Source organism: Haliotis asinina, chromosome 8, assembly GCF_037392515.1.
Source record: "Haliotis asinina isolate JCU_RB_2024 chromosome 8, JCU_Hal_asi_v2, whole genome shotgun sequence".
Lineage (NCBI taxonomy): Eukaryota > Metazoa > Mollusca > Gastropoda > Lepetellida > Haliotidae > Haliotis > Haliotis asinina.
The window spans coordinates 62400930-62420876 of NC_090287.1; the positions used below are offsets into that span (position 1 = coordinate 62400930).

Below are 19947 nucleotides of genomic sequence, written 5' to 3' on the forward strand. Positions count from 1 at the left end.
CTGTTTTTTCCCGAACCGGAAGTGATGTCATTATATGAGGCTGTGCTTACAGTTTCGACTGAAGTGCACTTTGAGGAGTATGACTATGAGGAAGATCAAGGAGACTGGAGAGAGATCGATCCAGGCAATGTGCGAAATAGTTTCCAGATTTTGCTAGCTCAGTTGGGCTATCTAGGCCTGAAAGTTAATAACCCTCAAAATAACTCACTAGTTCGAAATTCGAATGTAGAAACTATGGAAAATATTGCAAAAATAGATTAGATTAAGATATTGTCGACATGACATAGGTTTCATCATTAAGATGCTGATATGATCAACGGTGATTGTCAGGCCATAGTCGTGCCTGATTTACTTAAGAAGTCGCAGAGAGTGCTATGTTTACAAAATGACCCCATAAGAATACCCGTAGGGCCAGTGACGGCACCACAATAAAGTCGTGTTCATTTGTGGGTTGGATCCCGGTTCAGCGTCACAACCATGTTAGTCACAGACCCTTGTGTCTTTGCGAGGATTAAACAACATGTTTATACATGAAATGCTCGAAGTGCTTCCCGCGTAGTTCGCATCATGATGTATTGCTGAGTAAGAATTTCTCAGTTTAGTGAATTACTATGGTTCATTGACCGATATTGAGGGCGGCGGGGTAATCTAATGGCTAGATCGTGGTCTCGTCATGCCGAGAACCCGGGTTCGATTCCCCGCATAGGTACAATGCGTGAAGTCCATTTCTGGTAGCCATCCATACTCAATCCGACATTAAGCTAACTCGTCTGTAACACTGTTCAAAGCGGCGTTATGACACACTCAGATATTCTAGCAACCAATGCTTGGGATCGGGTGGTCAGACTCGCTGTCTTGGTTGACACGTGTCATCGGGGGTCACAGATCGATGCTCATGCTGTTGAGCATGTGATTGTCTGGTCCAGACTCGATTATTTCCAGCCATGTAGCTGGAATATTGCCGAGTGCTCACTCCCTCACAGATAATACAATAACATACCATGGATTAATGATACCTTACATTTATTATGTAAAGTTGTATGAGGACAGGTGAGATTGGAGTTATCGCAGCATGAGTGTAAGAAGCCTTTAAGATTATCTTAGCAGCTTCCACGACAGACAATCGTTTCAAGGCGTACTGACGGAAAATTCACAGGTGGGGGTTGCCAAGGCGATAAACACTCCTGACAGAGTGCCTATGGATTTACGCCACTATTGCAAATATTCCGGCAGCACTATCTCAGCGGGGAACACAAGAGGTGGGCTCCACACACTGTACACATGTGGGGAATAGAACCTGGGTCTTTGGCGTGACGAGCGAACACTTTAACCACTACCACCCCACCGACCCTCCCTCCCGGGAGAGTGTTGTCCGTATACTAGTCTGTCGTACAGACCCTGGAGTATATATATCCAAGAAAGCCCACGCAAGTCTAGAAAATGTGGCAAGTCTAGATTTCCTTAGCTTCTAAAAATGAAGAAAGTGTCAGGGCTTCAGATGAATACTTCGACTTACACGGAAATATACTTATAAACCTATGTCACAGTTCACGTGGCCATACTGGAGTGTCCCAATAACTATCTGACGCTAAGTGTGTCCGGTACTATTCATACAAGTATATATAGCACACGGGAAATTGTGAAACGTTTCGAAATTTTAAGTGAAAAGTTAAAAAGTGTGTCGAATATAATCATGTGCTCCATGTATATATCATCGTGATTATATTCGACAGGCATGTTAACTTTCATTCAAAATATACATGTATATATATAAATCACATGACCGTGAAATTTTAATTCAAAAGTTAAATCGACCTTCGAAATTAATCGTGATCTATATACATTGTGTATGTGTGAAAACACACACACACACGCACACACGTACGTGGTCGTGATTATTATTTTCGACAGACGTTTAAAGTTGAAATCCAAAGTGTTACATGTCACAAACTCTCGCGTACTTTAAATTTCGACAGCGGTTAACCTCGCGACGTACGTTAGAGAGACACGTACTCCAATACGCCCACCCACGACCTACTCTGTCATGGGTTTATCCCGCCATCCACAATGCACAACAACTGAAGACACATTTGTGTTTGGACAAAGTCTAGAATGTTCATTCAATATCACCTGTGTAAAATGGGTGAGGAATCAGAAAATATGACCCTGTGAAGTTTGCTTATGCTATATGTTTACACATCTTGTAATTATTGCTACGTTTGAGTAATAAGTATCAAATAATGTAAATCATTCATTAACGGGGAAAAAAACGATGTTATTTTGCGTTCACATCAGCTCAGTTCCAAGGTGAGACTGATGAATGGAATGAATCAGCGATGTATTGGCGGAAATGTCCGAGTATTTCCGTAAGCTGCCGATATGTAGTCGTTGAATTCCGCATTCCTGGTCTTGTTCAGACACGCTCGGGACGAACAAGTCTGGGCACTTGCCTGTGACGTCACCGTAAGGCCTATAAATACTGCGGCGGCGGGAATAAGCTTCATTCAGCACTTAGCACAACGTCTGGCCTGTCATGAATCAGCCAACTCGCCAGCGTCGCCTGAACACCACGCTTGCCGGTAAGTGCTGAGTCAGGCAACGATGTGGTGCAATAGCTCAGTGTCGGGGGAGATGCATGGAGAACTTTGGACTTTTGGCTCGAAAGTGACATTGCAAAGAAAATTGAAATAAACTCATTTAAAATCGTGAAAAATAAATAAATAAATAAATAAATAAAAAAACAAATAAAAAACCAAAGGGATTTCAAATAATTGAAAAACTTCAAATAATATAACGTTTAAGAACGATATAATAGTTTGATATATGTGATATATTGCTAAGGAAAATGGCATAAAGCTTAAAATAATAAATTTATGACAGATATGTACATTGCTAATTGTGTATTAATGTGTCGTAGCGAATGCACAAATGTCAGTTGTAAGAAAGTGTACACATATATAAAGCACTAAACATTTATTTTGATCAAAGTTTCAGTGTTAAAATAAATAATGAAATAGGTCAATAGGGCAGTATTGATTTGATGCTAATCAGTTGACAGTGTACTTCATTCGAGAATAGTGTTGTGGATTTACATCCGGGTGACGGTGAGGGGCGGTACTTGATCATGTTGGTCTAACAACCAACACAACTAAAACTTATATCGATATATGACAGTCAGTGGACAGTCTGAGTTGTCAGTGTTCCACGATGCCTGAGTTGTAACTGATCACACCAAAATAGAGCTGTCGCTCATATCCATCCAAAACCGCCAATGCGCAGATGGGGAAGTTTTACCGCGTGCTATAAATAGACTGTTATGACACAACCATGTGAAATCCACGTGTATCGACAAACGTCAACACTGCGTATTTCATATATACAACTGTTGGTCCTAAAACCGTCACAGTCCGTTCAACATTCCAGCCGAGAAAGACGTGATTACAGATACCTTACGGATAAATCAAGTGGCTCCATTTCAGATATGACAAACTCGCGGGCTATTGGCATGGAGGACGGCGTGGAAGAAACGCTCTTGAACAACTTACCTGTTATGGCTGTGGCTCCAATGCCAATACCCACCACCGTGACATCTATGGCTGAAGATATCAACTACACCCCGGGTACTGGTCTCCCAGTCGTGGCTGATGAGAAGATGGTGGCTGCAACCCTAGCGGCCATTGAGACTGGGAGCATCACACCTCTCGTGAAAGAGGAACTGAAATGTGCCATCCTAACCCGGCGGTTCGTGGAGGGGAAAGAGGATATAAAAGTAGAGTTTACTGTGCCTGAGAAAAAAGTTGTGAGTACTTTGTTAACTATATTGTTGCCAAATACAGTATGAACAGTTTGTGATTGTTTTTATTTTTCATTATTATGCCAATCATTCAAAATGTATCCATGCATCCGCAGCTGTTAGATATACAGGCGTAATTGTTTTAATGCATTTGTCTGTCACATCGTAGACTGGTTCGCAGCCACTTGTATGTTGTACAGTGCTTGACAGTAACACCCCCCCCCCACCCCCACCCCCCACCATTATGGTATTGCCTAAATATTTGTATAACTAGGACATTTCTTTTTCATGGGACACAGAATCACGAACTGAACATGTAACAATATTTCCTAGTTACGAGAATGTTTGGGATCTCTTTAATATGGTATGTTTCTATGTTTACTGTAATATTGCGTGTATTTAGATATGTAGCATGTTTGAAAAATTAATATGTACCAGTAGAAACCTATGTTTTAATCTGGGGTGGATTTTATAATCTGATTTATATACGCAATGTTCAGTCTTATATAATTATATATACGTAAATAACACACACACACACATAGATGTATGTATGTGTGTGTGTGTGTGTGTGTATGTATGTATGTATGTATGTATGTATGTATGTATGTATGTATCTATGTATGTATGTATGTTTCCGCTCTCTAAACAATTATCTTTTTTGCAGGTTGTGTCTTTACAAAGCTGACCGATCTTTGACCAACAATTGCCTTTTTTGCAGTTGACAGAGGAGGAGCAAGAAAGAGCCAGCGTACGGAGGGAGCAGAACAGAATGGCTGCACAACGGTTCAGAAAGAAGCAGAAAGACACGGCAGAGTTTCTACTCAAGGTATACATGTATTTTATGTTGCATGTATTCATGATGTGTAAATGTGAGAGCAGGTTAGTGGGATTTTGAAGCGAAGAGTCAATGTGTCAAGTTGAGACAAAATTACCCAGTCAAGGAGACGTTTGTCGAAACAACGTTTTTCGAGTTAACAAAGTGGCAGTTTCCATGGTTTGTATCGAAGACAGCGAATTATAACATTTAAGCATGAGTGATACTCTGACAGATTATATGAACGTGATGTTCATATGCACTTGTGTTCAGTTATATTTTGCATGAAGAACATAAACAGTGTTCAGATTGGGACTGATCTCTTTTAAAAAGACATTAGGCACTTTAGATGTGAATATAATTATTGCCATTTGTTGGTCATAGCTCCCTTATTATGTGTGTTTAAAATATATTTGAACCTTTCTTAAATATCTCGTTTCAACGTTTACAGAAAACTCAGAAACTGGAGTCCACCAACACCAAACTGCGGGGCGAGCTTCATCGACTCCAGCAAGAGAGAGATCGGCTGAAACAACAACTCGCAGATCATTTGATGATCTGTCCTGTTCATGATCCGTCTCTCAACCACAGTTTGCAACCATGACGCCACCAGTAAAAGGAAATGGTGTAGAGAAAATCCTAAAAAAAATCGGAAACCCCCAAAACCGAAAAAGGCGTTCTTCCTTGACAGAAAGAAGCATCCAGTGTGTGTCACATGCTGACACCTCATGACATCAACGTGTCATGGTGACCTGGAAGCACATGCTGGGTCACCGTGACATAAGGGAAGAGGAATACTCTACCAAAACAAAAAGGACGTATTCCAGGAAAGACTTGCATGACTGTATATACATTCATGAGCCATGTATATAAGTATCTATCTCATTGTATCCCCAACCAACCTGTACTGGACATTCTGTTTGCGGAATGAACCATCTTAATTTACAGATAGTCCATGTCATGGAGAAGTCCTTGTATCACATGTTTCCTGTCAATGGTAGATCTTACAATGACGTGTCAGGAACCAGATTTAATATAGATATGACAGGCAAACTCTAGAAATAAATCAGTACATATATTTAGGCGAATACATACAAGAGTTGAAATCGAAATGATATGCATAGGGTCATTGAGTGATTTGAGCATGTGTTATGTGTTCTACTGGATTTGTACAAACAACCCCATGTTTAAACTCCACTGATTGAAGTCTTGTATTCATTCCTATGTCTATGCATAATGTATGCTCAACCTTGGACCCTTGTCCACAAACCATGTTTGCAATGTGAAGAGTTTGTGAATGGTTTACGAACACCATTTTACAATGTCTGATTACCTCTGGCAATTAAAATCATCAATTTTCACAGAACTCTCAACTTTGAAATCGCTATAATTTTTGTTGTTCGAAGAACTTGATTTGGCGCCGGCGCCTTATCCTGTTAAATGAATCTATTGCAGTGTGAGATGTGTTTCAGATTTTTCTGTTTGTATCTTAGTCAGGCTGATGTACGTCGTTTCCTACTTCATTTCAAATACTCAGAGATATATTTTCTCGATCTGTGATAACTGTTCCTACTATTTTACCGGAATTTACACCAGCGTTGTTTAGTACGTGTATCTTCTGTTGTCTTGTATCTATGGTAACATGATAGTATTAGCATTTCACTCCTTACCTCCATCTTCTGAATAATGTGCAGCACGTGTTTAATGTGCAGAACGTGGAAGTTTTAAGGACCTTAAAATATATTTATTTGTACAAGGAGGGCGCATAACACCTTGAACGAGTTTGGAATATGAGAAAATTAGAATGTGTTGACGTTGTTGTCAGGTTAACAGTTGCTGATTCGTATGTTCCGAAGAGTCAAGTTCAGTCGGAACATACTGTACTGCTGCTCTGTTTGAACGGTGTATTTCATATGCTGGTCATATGGATTTCAATGACCCTACAACTGTCTTTAGACGTTGTTTAGATTCGGTGCTTGTTACTGTTGTATTATTTGTAACATATATATTTTACTACTTTGCTTCTATCTTTTACGAAATAAAACATAATTGACATTATAATTGACGTCTGAGAATCAATGACGTGACGCTGGAATTTAGGACATTACTTATGCATGGAAATGGCTGACTGGCATCAGAGACCATATAATAGATGGTCTCTGCTGGCATTATAGCAAGCGGATGTCTTTATAAAAATGTTATTTATTTCGTCACTTGCCAGACAAATGAAATGCATACACGAAGACTCTGTATGCATGTTTTTAAAGTGCTATATGTGGCATGTCAGTATATTGATATGAATGGTTCATGGTTGTATACTTACTTCGTATACTTCTATCAGTTTATTATTATCCCGCTACAACATAGGCATTTGTTCTTTGGGAAATTAAATTCCCTTGTAACACACTTCCAGCATCTTTCAGCTTTCAAAACAACTAAATGCCATGTGAAAAATCTATTCCAACTTCTTACGGCCAGGTATTTCTTTTTACAAATTTTGGCCTTAGATTTATCCTAGGTTATCGGAGAGATAACCGGTTTAGCAATGCTAAGAATGGAACCTGACTTGTAGGTCACATCACGTGATAGAGGCACCACTGCAAAACGACGCAGACATGTAATTTGGGTATTTCGTCTTTTTTTGTCACTGGAATAGAGTGAGTGAGTGAGTGAGTTTAGTTTTACGCCGCACTCAGCAATATTACAGCTATATGGCGGCGGTCTGTAAATAATCGAGTCTGGACCAGACAATCCAGTGATCAACAACATGAGCATCGATCTGCGCAATTGGGAACCGATGACATGTGTCAACCAAGTCAGCGAGCCTGACCACCCGATCCCGTTAGTCGCCTCTTACGACAAGCGTAGTCGCCTTTTATGGCAAGCATGGGTTGCTGAAGGCCTGTTCTACCCCGGGACCTTCACGGGTCCAGTGGAATAGAATACATTTTACTTGAATATAGCATTTTTCACTAACAGCAGTGAAATGATCTGATGGATGTTGCTTCTTTCGTCAAATGGTAGTCGACAAATAAGGAGTTTGGGTCAGTTGGGGCTTTTTTCCAAATATCAATTATCATTGTGCAGACCGGTCTCGTAATCCGGATATGGAAGGTCTAACCTTGACGTGGAGAAAAGCATGTGAGGATCAAATAATCACTTTGTTTTGGTGATACAACAGACCTAAATAGTACAGGGCTAAAATGTGACGTCAGTCGGTGTTGGCCACGTGTTGAACTTTGCGTGTGTGCGTCGGTGACCGTGCTGTTGTACGTGAATAATGACGTCACTGATCTTATGTATATTTACTTTTGCCATGATACAGTGATACCAAGATGTGCATGAATCGCTACATATACGTGGTAGAATATTGGTTAAAGCTTTCACTCGTCACTCTAAATGCCTGGGCTCGAATCACCTCATTGATACATGGTGTGAATATTTCTCATGGATTTCTCCGTCGTAATGTTCGTGGGATAGTGCTTGCGTACAACCAGGCTCACCCACTCTTGTATAGTGAATTCTGACATTTCAATTCTGTTCGGTTTCCGCTCACATCTTACTTACATCTCATGTATATTTTAGCGAAAAGCTAATCTAAGCTGTAACCACATTTTATATTTTCAATCCGAATTTGAACATACACTTACGTATGTTACCTCATCTTTGTGTTTCTGCTTGCATTTTAAACAAAAGTTCAGTACATTGTCATATAACTGTACATAAAGCAGATGTAACCGAACATGTCTTACAGTGTCAAAATAAAAAGTGTTATTACATGCATTTTATTGTCATTCATTGTTATTGAAATGTGTATAAATAAACCCTTTTTGTAAGTATTCAATGCGCAGGTATGTATGAAATATTTGTCATGAAATAAAACTGTTAATGTATTTTAGTTTCATCTTGTCATTGTTTCTTGACTGTGACAACAGGACAACTGTTTTTAATATGCAATTGATCTTACATGCACAAAAAAGTGTAGCATGATAACATACTACCATTATAGACCCAGATCCGTGCACGTTGGACGGCAGTCTTTGCATGAGGTGACACGCTCAATGTGTACAGGAAACTATCGCTACACGAGTTGCCTCCCCTACCTAGGTCAGTCTCGCGATTTCGTAAAAGCCGGAGCCAAGCAGGTGATGTGAGGCCTGCATGATACAGTCAGTTGGAGAGCAATGTGAGAACCACGAACTGCAACCACTGCAACATCAGCACATACAACAAAGTTCCAGGAACGAAAATTGGTAAGGATTGCAAGTAGACATTGCGTAATTTTAGCAAACAAGTGTGCGCGGTTGTGCAGAGTCGATATGCTGTAGCGGCATAGCAAGGGAGACCACTTCGAAATTACCGTAGATATTCAAATAATTGAGATGGCATATAGACTAAATTGTGCAACCCATTTGGCAGTAAAATTGTTTAGTACTTTTGAATGTTTCAGACCCGGTTAGATTAGGATTTTAGTGATAGCCATGAGACTCTTTCTTAAGGTTTTTGAAAGGTGTGTAATTTTGTGTAAACTGAGTCCGTACAAGTTATATAACATTTTAGGATGACAAGTTATCCAGTTGTATTTACTCTTTAGTTACAGAATGACAACTCTTTACTTTCCTATCGGACCATTGACTTGTCAAATGACCACATCATGAGTTTAACTTATGCAGTGATATGAAAGCATGCAATGGATATTCTATTATCTAAACATGTTTTGTGTTAAGAGATTAAGAAAACATCTTCAGATTGTTTTACTGAGCAAACATTAAATTACTGAGAAATATATGATCACATGCAATGAAAACCATATGATTTGATTCATTTGCATCCTCAGAAACATTTTGTGAAAAAAGACCAGCAAAATGTGCAAATAAAGAGTTTCAAATGTTTCAAATTGTAATAGCTATTTGCCCAAACTGTATAAAACTATTGTCTTATTACACTTTGCTTTTGGTTAACGTTAAATACCTTAAAACGTATGTATGGCCCGTGCTGTGAGATTTTGTCGTGTTGTGTTGGTCAGTACTGACTCAGTTGAGTTGCGCCCTACATTGGCAGAAATGCGGTAATGTAACCTCACATGCGTGGAAGGTCTCCAATTCATGTCGGCATACTATACACTAGTCGAGATCACGCACCCGCCAAACCGGTGACTTGCCTGTGTCGTAGTGTTGTGGGGAGTGCAAACTATTGAGCTTTGATAAATTTGGGGAGTAAATGCAGATTTGCAGACGCGAAATGTTGTCGTGGCGTGTGACACCCACGAAGCGACGGTCTATTTTTAGCTCTGATACGTCCCGACATGTTTTTATCTAGATCAAATGCAACTGGCGGTACACTGTGCGCAGTGCTAGCAATTTGAACGCTTTCCAGAACTGCTCGCATATTTGCAAAATGTCAGCCAAACCAGAGACTGCACCACATGAATATTAGCACAATATTAGCAGTTAGAGTTTGAAAAGGGCGAAGTGCTATATGAATTCTGGAGAAATTGATCTAAGAATAGCTACTTAGTCACAGCTTTTCACAGCCGCATATCTGTTCGCAAGCGGCGGTGTATGGTCAAAGTACAGCAAAACTGAAGGAGGAAGTTTAAATCTAATAAATACACCCATTCCAGCTATTGGAGAAGGGGTTGTGACAGATTGAAGAACCAAACGCGAAACTTATCAAATGACAACAATCCCGCGTTCGTCCACGAATGAACGGTTGTAAAACGCTTTTTGTTTGAATGAACAAGCCAAGGTTACGGCTATTTTTAGAAGTGACATAACGCGATTGGAATGGCAGTTGTAAACGCACTGGGCCCGTAGCGTAGTAAACAAGAATTGAGGTCACTTGAAAATACATCATTGTTCCCATATTGAATAAGGATATAATACGCAGTGTTTGTCCAAAGAATTCGTCATAGGATTCAAAGAGGAATGTATTGTGTTTTCAAATTTTGAAACCAACAGTGCATAAAATTTTAAATTTATCATCTTTCATAGCTGATGTATCTGTCATATATTTTGATAATATCTGACAAGATGCACTTTTGATATTTTGTTCGAGTTTGAAAACAGTGTTGCACTGCATGGTCATATTGTAGGAAAGCTGATCCATTGTGGTAAATAAATGTCATATCCAGCTTATGAAATATCAACAATACACAGTAATTATTTCACAATGAGATATCAATGTTTATCTTTGTAGGTATAATTATCCATTGACAGTTGCAGTGATGTAAACTAAAATTTTGAACTTTGAGCTAGAATTTGACATGAATATATCAAAGCTGCATCGAGGAACATGATACTGGGAATTGTGAATGCATGCATCACTTGTAGTAACAGTTAGTCTCTGAAATGATCATTTTTTTTATGGAAAAAATGTTTATAGTAAAAAAGATAATGAAAAGGAACCCTGAGACCTTCTTGATGGAAATCCGTACTTGCCATAGTTGCCAGACTTGTGTGTGCTTTCTTGGTGGAAATCTGTACTTGCCACAGTTGCCAGACTTGTGTGTGCTTTCTTGGTGGAAATCTGTACTTGCCACAGTTGCCAGACTTGTGTGTGCTTTCTTGGTGGAAATCTGTACTTGCCACAGTTGCCAGACTTGTGTGTGCTTTCTTGGTGGAAATCCGTACTTGCCACAGTTGCCAGACTTGTGTGTGCTTTCTTGGATATATTTGCTTCAGGGTTTGTATGACAGACTTGCATCCCTTGTTGAAGACAAGTCTTTACAGCAGTGTAGGTAAAATATCTAAACGGTATAAAATCGTTGACCAGTATGTATTGCATGTGATGGTATATGAGTAGATGCATTAAGCAGTGTTTCAGCTATGTATCATCAGTCAGTAGTAAACTGAGTCTTCATATGGATAAGTTTTGATTGAAAGCAGGAACAACGGCGAGTGAGGTAAAGCATGTCAGTGTGTTTGGGGATGGTAAATTACCTAATGCTGAAGTAGCAATTGTATTTGATGAACAGTTTACACAAGGCAATAAGGGACTGTTCATAACTTATGGCTAGGGGTGGATGGGTATGGTGGCCAAACTGAATTGTCTTAGACCTGTCAGTCCATCATTTGTCTCATTGGAGTAATTATCCTTAGCTGAAGAACCTACTATAGCCTATGAGGTGTATAGTCTGATTGTTGGAGACCACTAAACAGCCTTCAAAATCTGTGCCGTAATCTCTGAACTGTAGTACTTTCCTTTCCAACCAGATTTTGCTGTTATGTTATAGCTATGATTGAAGCAACTTTAGTTCTCCACGTGTTCTCAATCTCCTGTCTCACTGAGGGTCCTTTTGAATTTACATGTGGTTGCCTATGTCTAATAAAATTATGTGTGTTTAGAAACTGTGTAATACAGTAAAAGATTTTGGTTTGAGTTTGGTTGAGCGGTTAGTTGTAAATAATCCAGTGTGGAGCAGACAATCCAGTGATCAACATCAAGAGCATCAATCTTTCCATTTGTAAAATGATGACGTGTCAACCAAGTCAGAGAGCCTGACCACCTGAATTCTAACCCATACCTTCCAAAGCTCTTGCAGTCCTTATAGTAAATGTTGACTCTGCATTTATAGAATGAATGATGGCAATTCTTTCAGTCCCATGTGACAATCGAGTTATGACCAAGACTGGAATAGTGAGAGTAACATAAGCCAATAACAGCTAAATATTAAACAAGTAGTACTTATACGTCCGGGTCTTGTTTCACAAAGGAACATTGAGCAACGACTATATTTTGTTTGTTGGTGACTGTGCCATCCCTACAATGAACTTGAAGGAAACATGAATTGATGTTGTGGGTGTTGATCCAGTGAATCAAGTCAGGGCACTTACACACTACATGAAACAAGTTCATTACAATGCATTCATCATGTTCATTGTGACGGAACAAACTGCATGAATGACATTTTCTTTGATGAATGAGTTTTCTACTTTAAAGAGAAGGATATCACATTTCAGCTCATCTAAACTGAAACACTTCCTGTTGACAGCCATGCACTGGGTCCCCTGCCTGCAGCAAGCTGAATCTAATCTGGAAATCGACTGTTACTCAACTGAGAGTTAGTCATCTATAGGGGCGGTGGGTTAGTCTAATGGTTAGAAAGTTCGCTCCTCACACGGAGACCTGGGTTTGATTCCTCCTGTGGGTACAGTGTGTGAAGCCCATTTCTCATGTCCCCTGCTGTGATATTGCTGGAATTTTTCTGAAAGTGGCGTAAGACTTCACTCACTTGTCAGCTATCACCATCCATTAGTCAACTAAAGCAGGGTTTAAATTATCCCATTGCCTGACGCCCTGGGCAAGTCAGTTTTCTTTTTGGGCGATCCAAAAATGGCATCTTACTTGTCCGTGGTCTACTAGATATATTTCACTTACATTTTCAAACTGCAAATAAACTTGGATTTCATTTCATATCTGCTGAAAATGAAGCTATTACATTTCACAATAAAAATAAAGTAGGTTTATCTTACTTTGCTATTTTTCACTTTTCAACAAATACTCCAGAAAACATTAACAACAAATAACATGCTGATTTATTCTTTCATAATTTCATCATCATGATATTGTCCCAGTAATCAGGGCAAATGGAAAATTTAGTCAGGACAAGTTACTGTCCTAAAGTCACTTACCCTGTGGCAAGTGGCTTTTTAACATTTGTTTGGAACCCCTGACTAAAGTCAGAATGTTGCCATGGTCACCTGTTTAAATAAATTATCAACCAACTGATAAGTAGTCAGCTAGAACAATCAAACAGTCAACTAAAATCCTATTGTTGCTATGATCACCTGTTTAAATAAGTTACCAACAATTGAAAACTAGTCAGCTAGAACAATCAAACAGTCAACTAAAATCCTATTGTTGCTATGATCACCTGTTTAAATAAGTTACCAACAATTGAAAACTAGTCAGCTAGAACAATCAAACAGTCAACTAAAATCCTATTGTTGCTATGATCACCTGTTTAAATAAGTTACCAACAATTGAAAACTAGTCAGCTAGAACAATCAAACAGTCAACTAAAATCCTATTGTTGCTATGATCACCTGTTTAAATAAGTTACCAACAATTGAAAACTAGTCAGCTAGAACAATCAAACAGTCAACTAAAATCCTATTGTTGCTATGATCACCTGTTTAAATAAGTTACCAACAATTGAAAACTAGTCAGCTAGAACAATCAAACAGTCAAGTCATGTGCTATTGTTGTCATGGCTTCATACGTTTGTGACAAAACACCCATCAACAATATCAGAATTGTATCTAAAAAATGCAATTCACAGACCACAGAAATGAATTTGTGTGAAATATGTGAGAAAAATTCAGGAATAGATCTTAACCAAATATCTACAAGCGCATGTAATGATTACACAGCAAAATTCCCGAAAAACCAATACCAGTATTTATGAATCCTTTATCATTTACTAGTTCAGGCTAGCAGACTAGTGATAACATTCCAGCCTGGAAACCATGATTATCTAACCAAGCTGAAGTAACTTGAAAACAAATAGCCAGCAAAACTTGAATAAACTGTAATACACAGTCTAGCTTATTGTCTGTTCAGATTATGGCATCAGTTATGTATGGACTTGCAGTTGCAGTATAGAAAACACAAACATGGCATGTCTTGCACATTGTAACAGACATTTGTGTTGCTGTTTCTCTGTTCCTCTGTTTCTCTGACTGAGTCAAGGTTTTGTTTTTATCTTAATGTATTTTACAGTTATATCAAGATTCATATCATATTGCATCTTCAATGGATGATATTTGACAATATATCGTTGTGACTAAAAGCAAGAATTTCCAAGAAACTTGTGAAGGGAAAATAAGTCTCCATACATTTTAATCAGCCAACAAAAGCAAGTCTTTCTTGACAAATATTGTGGTTCAGCAATATTCAAAGTAAAAAAGTATGTATGGGAATATATGACAATGTAAAACCTCGTATCGGTTCACTGCATGGGCAGCCCATGGATCAGGCATCAATATGTATCAATGAATTATAACACCACTAGACATGACACAGTTGGTTCAGCACCTGAATTCATTCAAATTAAGATTCGCTGAGAACAGCACTTGTTTGCTTCAGAAAGTATGTGCATTGGTTTATTATATATTAAGAATATACCAAAGGGAGTAAATCTTTTTATTATATTCAAGCTATGATGGTTTCTTTCACTCCAAAAGCAATTAATTCTGCACAGTAAGACATCCTCAGACAAAAGAGTCTTTTGTATGTTACAGTAAGTTTTTGAGAGAATGTTACACACCATTAATTTTATTTTGATTAAATTCATATGTATGAATACTTGCTCTCAGCAGGCAGAGAAGCATAATTGATATCTATTACAAAATGCAGGTTCACAAGATATCCTACAGTCAGTCAGTTGAGTGGAGATGTCAGATATTTAGCCAGAGTTGTAAGGGTTACTATTGAAGGGGAAAAAACTTTTCAATAGCAATGGTCTATAGCAGTATTATTGCAATAGTTTTTTATCTCCTTGAATTGTCTCATTTGAAGTCATTTCCCAAGTTAGTGTGTAGTGTATATGAAATAAAAACAAGTGCAAGTAGTTTCAGTCTCTTTTAAAAACTGACAGGAAGTGTGATCCCAGATAAAGTAAACAGTTACAACATACTCACTGAGTCTGCACTGAAACATTCAATATTTTGCTCTGTATAGAAGTCAGTCACTAAGCTATTAATAGTCACACATACATGTGATGCATTTTGTTTCTATCATCAATTAACTGCAATCAGAGAGTCAACAATTGCAATCCACTGATAGAATAGTTGCTGCAGAATGTTTAAAACCAACTCACTCACTCGCTGAATATTTGTTGCAGGGTTCCGTGAAGTAGATGATGACGTCTGTATCGGCGCCATCAAATGTCCACGTGTCTATCATCAGCCCCGTGACATGCCCTGACCAAGTCCACATGTCCCAGGGTGGGACGTCCTCTGCTGTGATGAACTATGTGCAGGACGAACGGATACAGAACTCGGCCAAACTCATCAACATGAAGAACCTGGTGCAGGACGAGAAGCTGGTCGTCGCCACATTGGCCACGTTACAGTCAGGGGGACCCAGCGACATCATCAAGGAGGAACTCAAATACATTATCCAGTCTCGGAGAGTGGCAGAGGGAAAAGGAGAACTGAAAGTCGACTTCAGTCCACCTGAGAAAAATGAGGTAAGACAGCTGCTGCAATATTATAGTACTTTTAAAACATTATTTGTGCACTGTTATACTTGTATTAATGATATTAGGATACAGCTGTACTACGGAAGAGTCCATGACTGATGGGATAGTGAATTCTCTCCAAGTAAAAACTTGCAAGTAGAAATCTCCTGCATAGATTTTCCCTGTGTTAATGTCATCCGGGATATGAAATAATAACTTACTTGAAAACTATGTGAGTGTCTACACCAAACCGTCTCTCCTAAATGTAATAAGAGAATTGATGTATTGTCAGTACCCAAACTTCAAAATGCACCTAAATGTTATGTAATATTATCAACTTACATCTAATAAGTAGGACCTAGATTTCTGAAGCTCTCTTAGCACTAAGATTGTCGTAAGTTAATGTTAGTATATGGCACTTACAACTATCTTAGAATTAAGAGATCTTCAAAAATCTAGTTCAAGAAACCTAGGTCCAGTTACCTGACATATTGCCTTGGTGCCAGAAACTTGCCACATAATAACGCACCATAGGTGTAAACATGTTACTAACCTGCATGAGTACCGATGATCAACTGGCCATACTAATCCCCATCTGACAGTAATTGCCTGTTGATCTCTAATTCCCAAAGAGTTCCCATTGAGTTCATGCTGCTTAATAGGCTTTTCTCATAGTCCTAAGGTAATAAGCATCATAATGCATCGTGGGCAATGGTTAAAACATTGGCTCTGCACACCTAAGGTCCAGGTTCAGTTCCCCACATGGGTACAATGTGTGAAGCCCATTTCTGGTGTCCGACGTCGTGATATTGCTGGAATATTCCTAAAAGCAACATAAAACCAAACTCACTCACTCACTCACTCACTCAAAAGTGCATTCTGAAAACAGTTGGCAAAACTAATGTCACTCTTTTTAAAATTAAATCTTAAAATGGAATACTGCTTGTGGAACTGAAGATTATTTCTGATATTATTTGTATCTCGTATCACAAATGTGTGACAGCTACGAGGAGGCCAGGTAGATGGTTCATTGATGGTATCCACACCTGTTACCAGGAAAACCTGTTCAGAAGACATTTCTTCCAGGTCCTGTATTTCCTGCTGGCTGTATTTGCACAATGCTAATATTGGTGGCAAGTTAAAATATCAATATTTATCAAGTGTGAGGTGTCTGCTGTGCATAGTATCAATGGAAATGATGTGATAACAGATTCTGTCGTATCATTTATTTTTTGAAAAAATGATATCTTGTTTGAACAGTGGAGAGGGCATACTATAATCTGGGACTAATCAGAGGTAGTTTGGTTTTGATTTCTCTGGACATCTGATCATCTGTGTAAACAGTGCAGTCTCATCCTTTATCACGGTATACTTGCAGCAGGTTGTGCAGTACTTTTGCTGCTGGCTATAGTAACAGTCCCATAGTAGTTCTATATTAGTTCCACATTAGTACTGTAACAGTCCCACAATAGTTCTACATTAGTACTGTCAGTCCCACAATAGTTCTACATTAGTACTGTAACAGTCCCACAGTAGTTCTACATTAGTACTGTAACAATCCCACAGTAGTTCGACATTACTACTGTAACAGTCCCACAATAGTTCTACATTAGTTCCACAATACTTCTACATTAGTACTGTAACAGTCCCACAATAGTTCTACATTAGTACTGTAACAATCCCACAATAGTTTGACGTTAGTACTGTAACAGTCCCACAATAGTTCTACATTAGTTCCACAATACTTCTACATTAGTACTGTAACAGTCCCACAATAGTTCTACATTAGTACTGTAACAATCCCACGGTAGTTCGACATTAGTTCCACAATACTTCAACATTAGTACTGTAACAATCCCACAATAGTGTTCCACATTTCCTACATTTGTTCCACAATAGTTCTAGATTGGTACTGTAACAATCCCATAAAAGTTCTAGAATAGTTCCACAATAGTTTGACATTATTACTGTGACAGTCCCACAATAGTTTGACATTAGTTCCACAAATAGTTCTACATTACTCTTTTAACAGTCCCACAATATTTCTACATTAGTACAGTAACAGTCCCACAATAGTTCGACATTAGGACTGTAACAGTCCCACAGTAGTTCCACAGTAATTCCACAGTAGTTCTACATTAGTACTGTAATAATCCCACAATAGTTCCACATTAGTACTGTAACAGTCCCACAATATTTCGACATTAGTTTCACAAGAGTTCTACATTAGTACTGTAACAGCTCCACAATAGTTCTACATTAGTTCCAGAACAGTTCTACATTAGTACTGTAGCAGTCCCACAATAGTTCCAAAGTTGTTTTACACTGGTACAGCAACAGTCCAACAGGTATACAATAGTAGTGATACACTACTGCAATAGTACTGCAACAGTCATGATTCCCCTCCAGTCTCATGTTACTGTGCACACAACTGTTACACTTTGGGTTTGATCAACTTGATTTATTGGTTGATCATGATCACAATGCTGTACCAGGGAGCATTTCTCGGGTGCAGGAAATGGTTAAGTCTCCATTAGATAAGAAGGGACAGAAACAGGAAAGTGATACGTTAGACATGACAGTACCTTGGTGATGTGAGATCAGTGATTGACACTTGACCACAGGAAATATTAACAAGAAACATATCTGTGTAATAACAAGTTATATATAAGAGAGTTGTCCATTAATCCAATATTAAACTTCTGTTCTCCATGACCAGGGTCGTGTGCCATTTTTAGTAATATGAAACAGAATTGAAAAGATCCTGATTTAGGGCTGGGCAGATCCTAACTTTCTACCCAGATACCCCACCGCCTACTAACCTTCCCTCACATGTACACAGCTCATTAGCATGAAATAGATACATAGCCACATTCTGTAGCAATGTGAAATTGTCTTCAGACATCAAAGTATTAAGTCTGCACAATGATGTATAGGTATAATAGTTCACAGGAATATGCAATGTATGTAGATCATCATAGACAGAACAAACATTTTAAGAGAAAATGAAATTCATTTTCAATAGGAGCACCCAGACTCACCTATTGATATAATCTGAGATTAGTTGGCTTATTGATGTATCTACCCATCTCAATAGTTACTTGAGTAGAGCTGCACCAGAACTGGGGAGGAGCAATTTTTTCACACTTACCCAACTTACATGTGTCTCGGGGCCAAATACATGTTGATGCAGTGAATATGAATACGTTTTAGTGCTTGATGTAAATAATTCATGCCAACCCTCTACATACATATACTGTGTCCTAATCACGAAGTGGAAAAGAAATTAATCTAAATTGTTAATACACTGGCTCTCCCATATATTTCCGAATCTCAAACTATTAATGAAAGCCTGAATTTTGAAGCCCAGTCATGTTTACTGATGTAAATATCTATCTAGCAACATTAAATTATAACACTTTGTAGGAAATGAGATGCCAGCATTATCTAGCCTGGAAAGGGAACATTATGTATATTTTCATTATATATAGGTCATATTTTGTGAATGAATAATTAAAAAGAAATTACTGATATTGACAGCCTCCTCCAGATTATTTGTTAGAGCACTAATCAAAGCTTATGAATGACATCCCTCCAAATAAAATACTTAAGATGCTGTTAAGTGGATGATGTGTATCATAATTGGGGTCTAGTTTCTGATGGTCAGCTGGAGAAAGTAGTGACAGACTAGTGTGAGGGAGGATGCTCAGTAGTCCCATTTTACACTCTGGCCGAGAGTGGCTGGAGACCCGCCCTGCGGCGAGTGAATATAAACCGGTCTTCTTTGCACAGCTTACGCCAGAAGAACTTAAAAAGGTTGAAAAAAGGAAAGAACAAAATAGAATTGCAGCCAGACGGTTTCGGCAGAAGCGACAAGAAAAAAACTGGACTCTGATTTGTGTAAGTACATTAGTTTGAACATATTTGTAACTGTTTGGAAAATTGATTTTCCATTTGCTCATTTTTTCTGGTATGTTCAAGCTTTAAGAATACATCTTAATTGACTTTTTTTAAAACAATTTTTAAAACAATTTTGTTGCTTACCATGTGTGTTAATGAACACTGGAAAGAAAGTCTGACAAGGCTGTACACAGTTCACTCTTCAAAACCTTAATACTTACCACTTATAGTGATCCTGTACACATGTCCTAT

General features: G+C 38.5%; 3 protein-coding genes across 5 annotated transcripts in view; 2 read left to right on the forward strand and 1 right to left on the reverse strand.

Moving 5' to 3' along the window:
• LOC137294724 (atlastin-2-like) overlaps positions 1-19947 on the reverse strand; it is a 214813-nt gene that overhangs the window by 59458 nt on the left and 135408 nt on the right. The gene's annotated exons all lie outside the window — the stretch shown is intronic.
• On the forward strand, positions 2503-6668 carry LOC137293881 (cyclic AMP-dependent transcription factor ATF-3-like). Its single transcript, XM_067824662.1, has 4 exons — positions 2503-2579; positions 3480-3799; positions 4515-4622; positions 5062-6668. The coding sequence occupies exons 1-4, from the start codon at positions 2534-2536 to the stop codon at positions 5212-5214; spliced, it is 627 nt and encodes a 208-aa protein (XP_067680763.1). The 5' UTR covers positions 2503-2533; the 3' UTR covers positions 5215-6668.
• The window catches only part of LOC137293882 (cyclic AMP-dependent transcription factor ATF-3-like), a 29865-nt gene continuing 18638 nt past the window's right edge, over positions 8721-19947 (forward strand). For 2 of the 3 annotated variants that reach the window (XR_010957498.1, XM_067824664.1), the window contains exons 1-2: positions 8721-8863; positions 15457-15804. Coding sequence is in view for 2 of the 3 variants with exons in the window: in XM_067824664.1 (XP_067680765.1) it covers positions 15472-15804 (333 nt within the window). In the remaining variant the exon portion in view is untranslated. Of the gene's footprint in view, positions 8864-15456; positions 15805-19587; positions 19696-19947 lie in introns of all 3 variants that reach the window. The other variant, XM_067824663.1, reaches the window with a different exon arrangement.

What these genes read in the sequence shown, in the direction of transcription:
- LOC137293881 (XM_067824662.1), top strand. Translation starts at nt 2,534, where the DNA reads ATGAATCAGCCAACTCGCCAGCGTCGCCTGAACACCACGCTTGCCG. An exon ending in CCTGAACACCACGCTTGCCG is followed by an intron (nt 2,580 to 3,479) that starts GTAAGTGCTGAG and finishes GCTCCATTTCAG; the next exon opens with ATATGACAAACTCGCGGGCT. An exon ending in CGGCAGAGTTTCTACTCAAG is followed by an intron (nt 4,623 to 5,061) that starts GTATACATGTAT and finishes CAACGTTTACAG; the next exon opens with AAAACTCAGAAACTGGAGTC.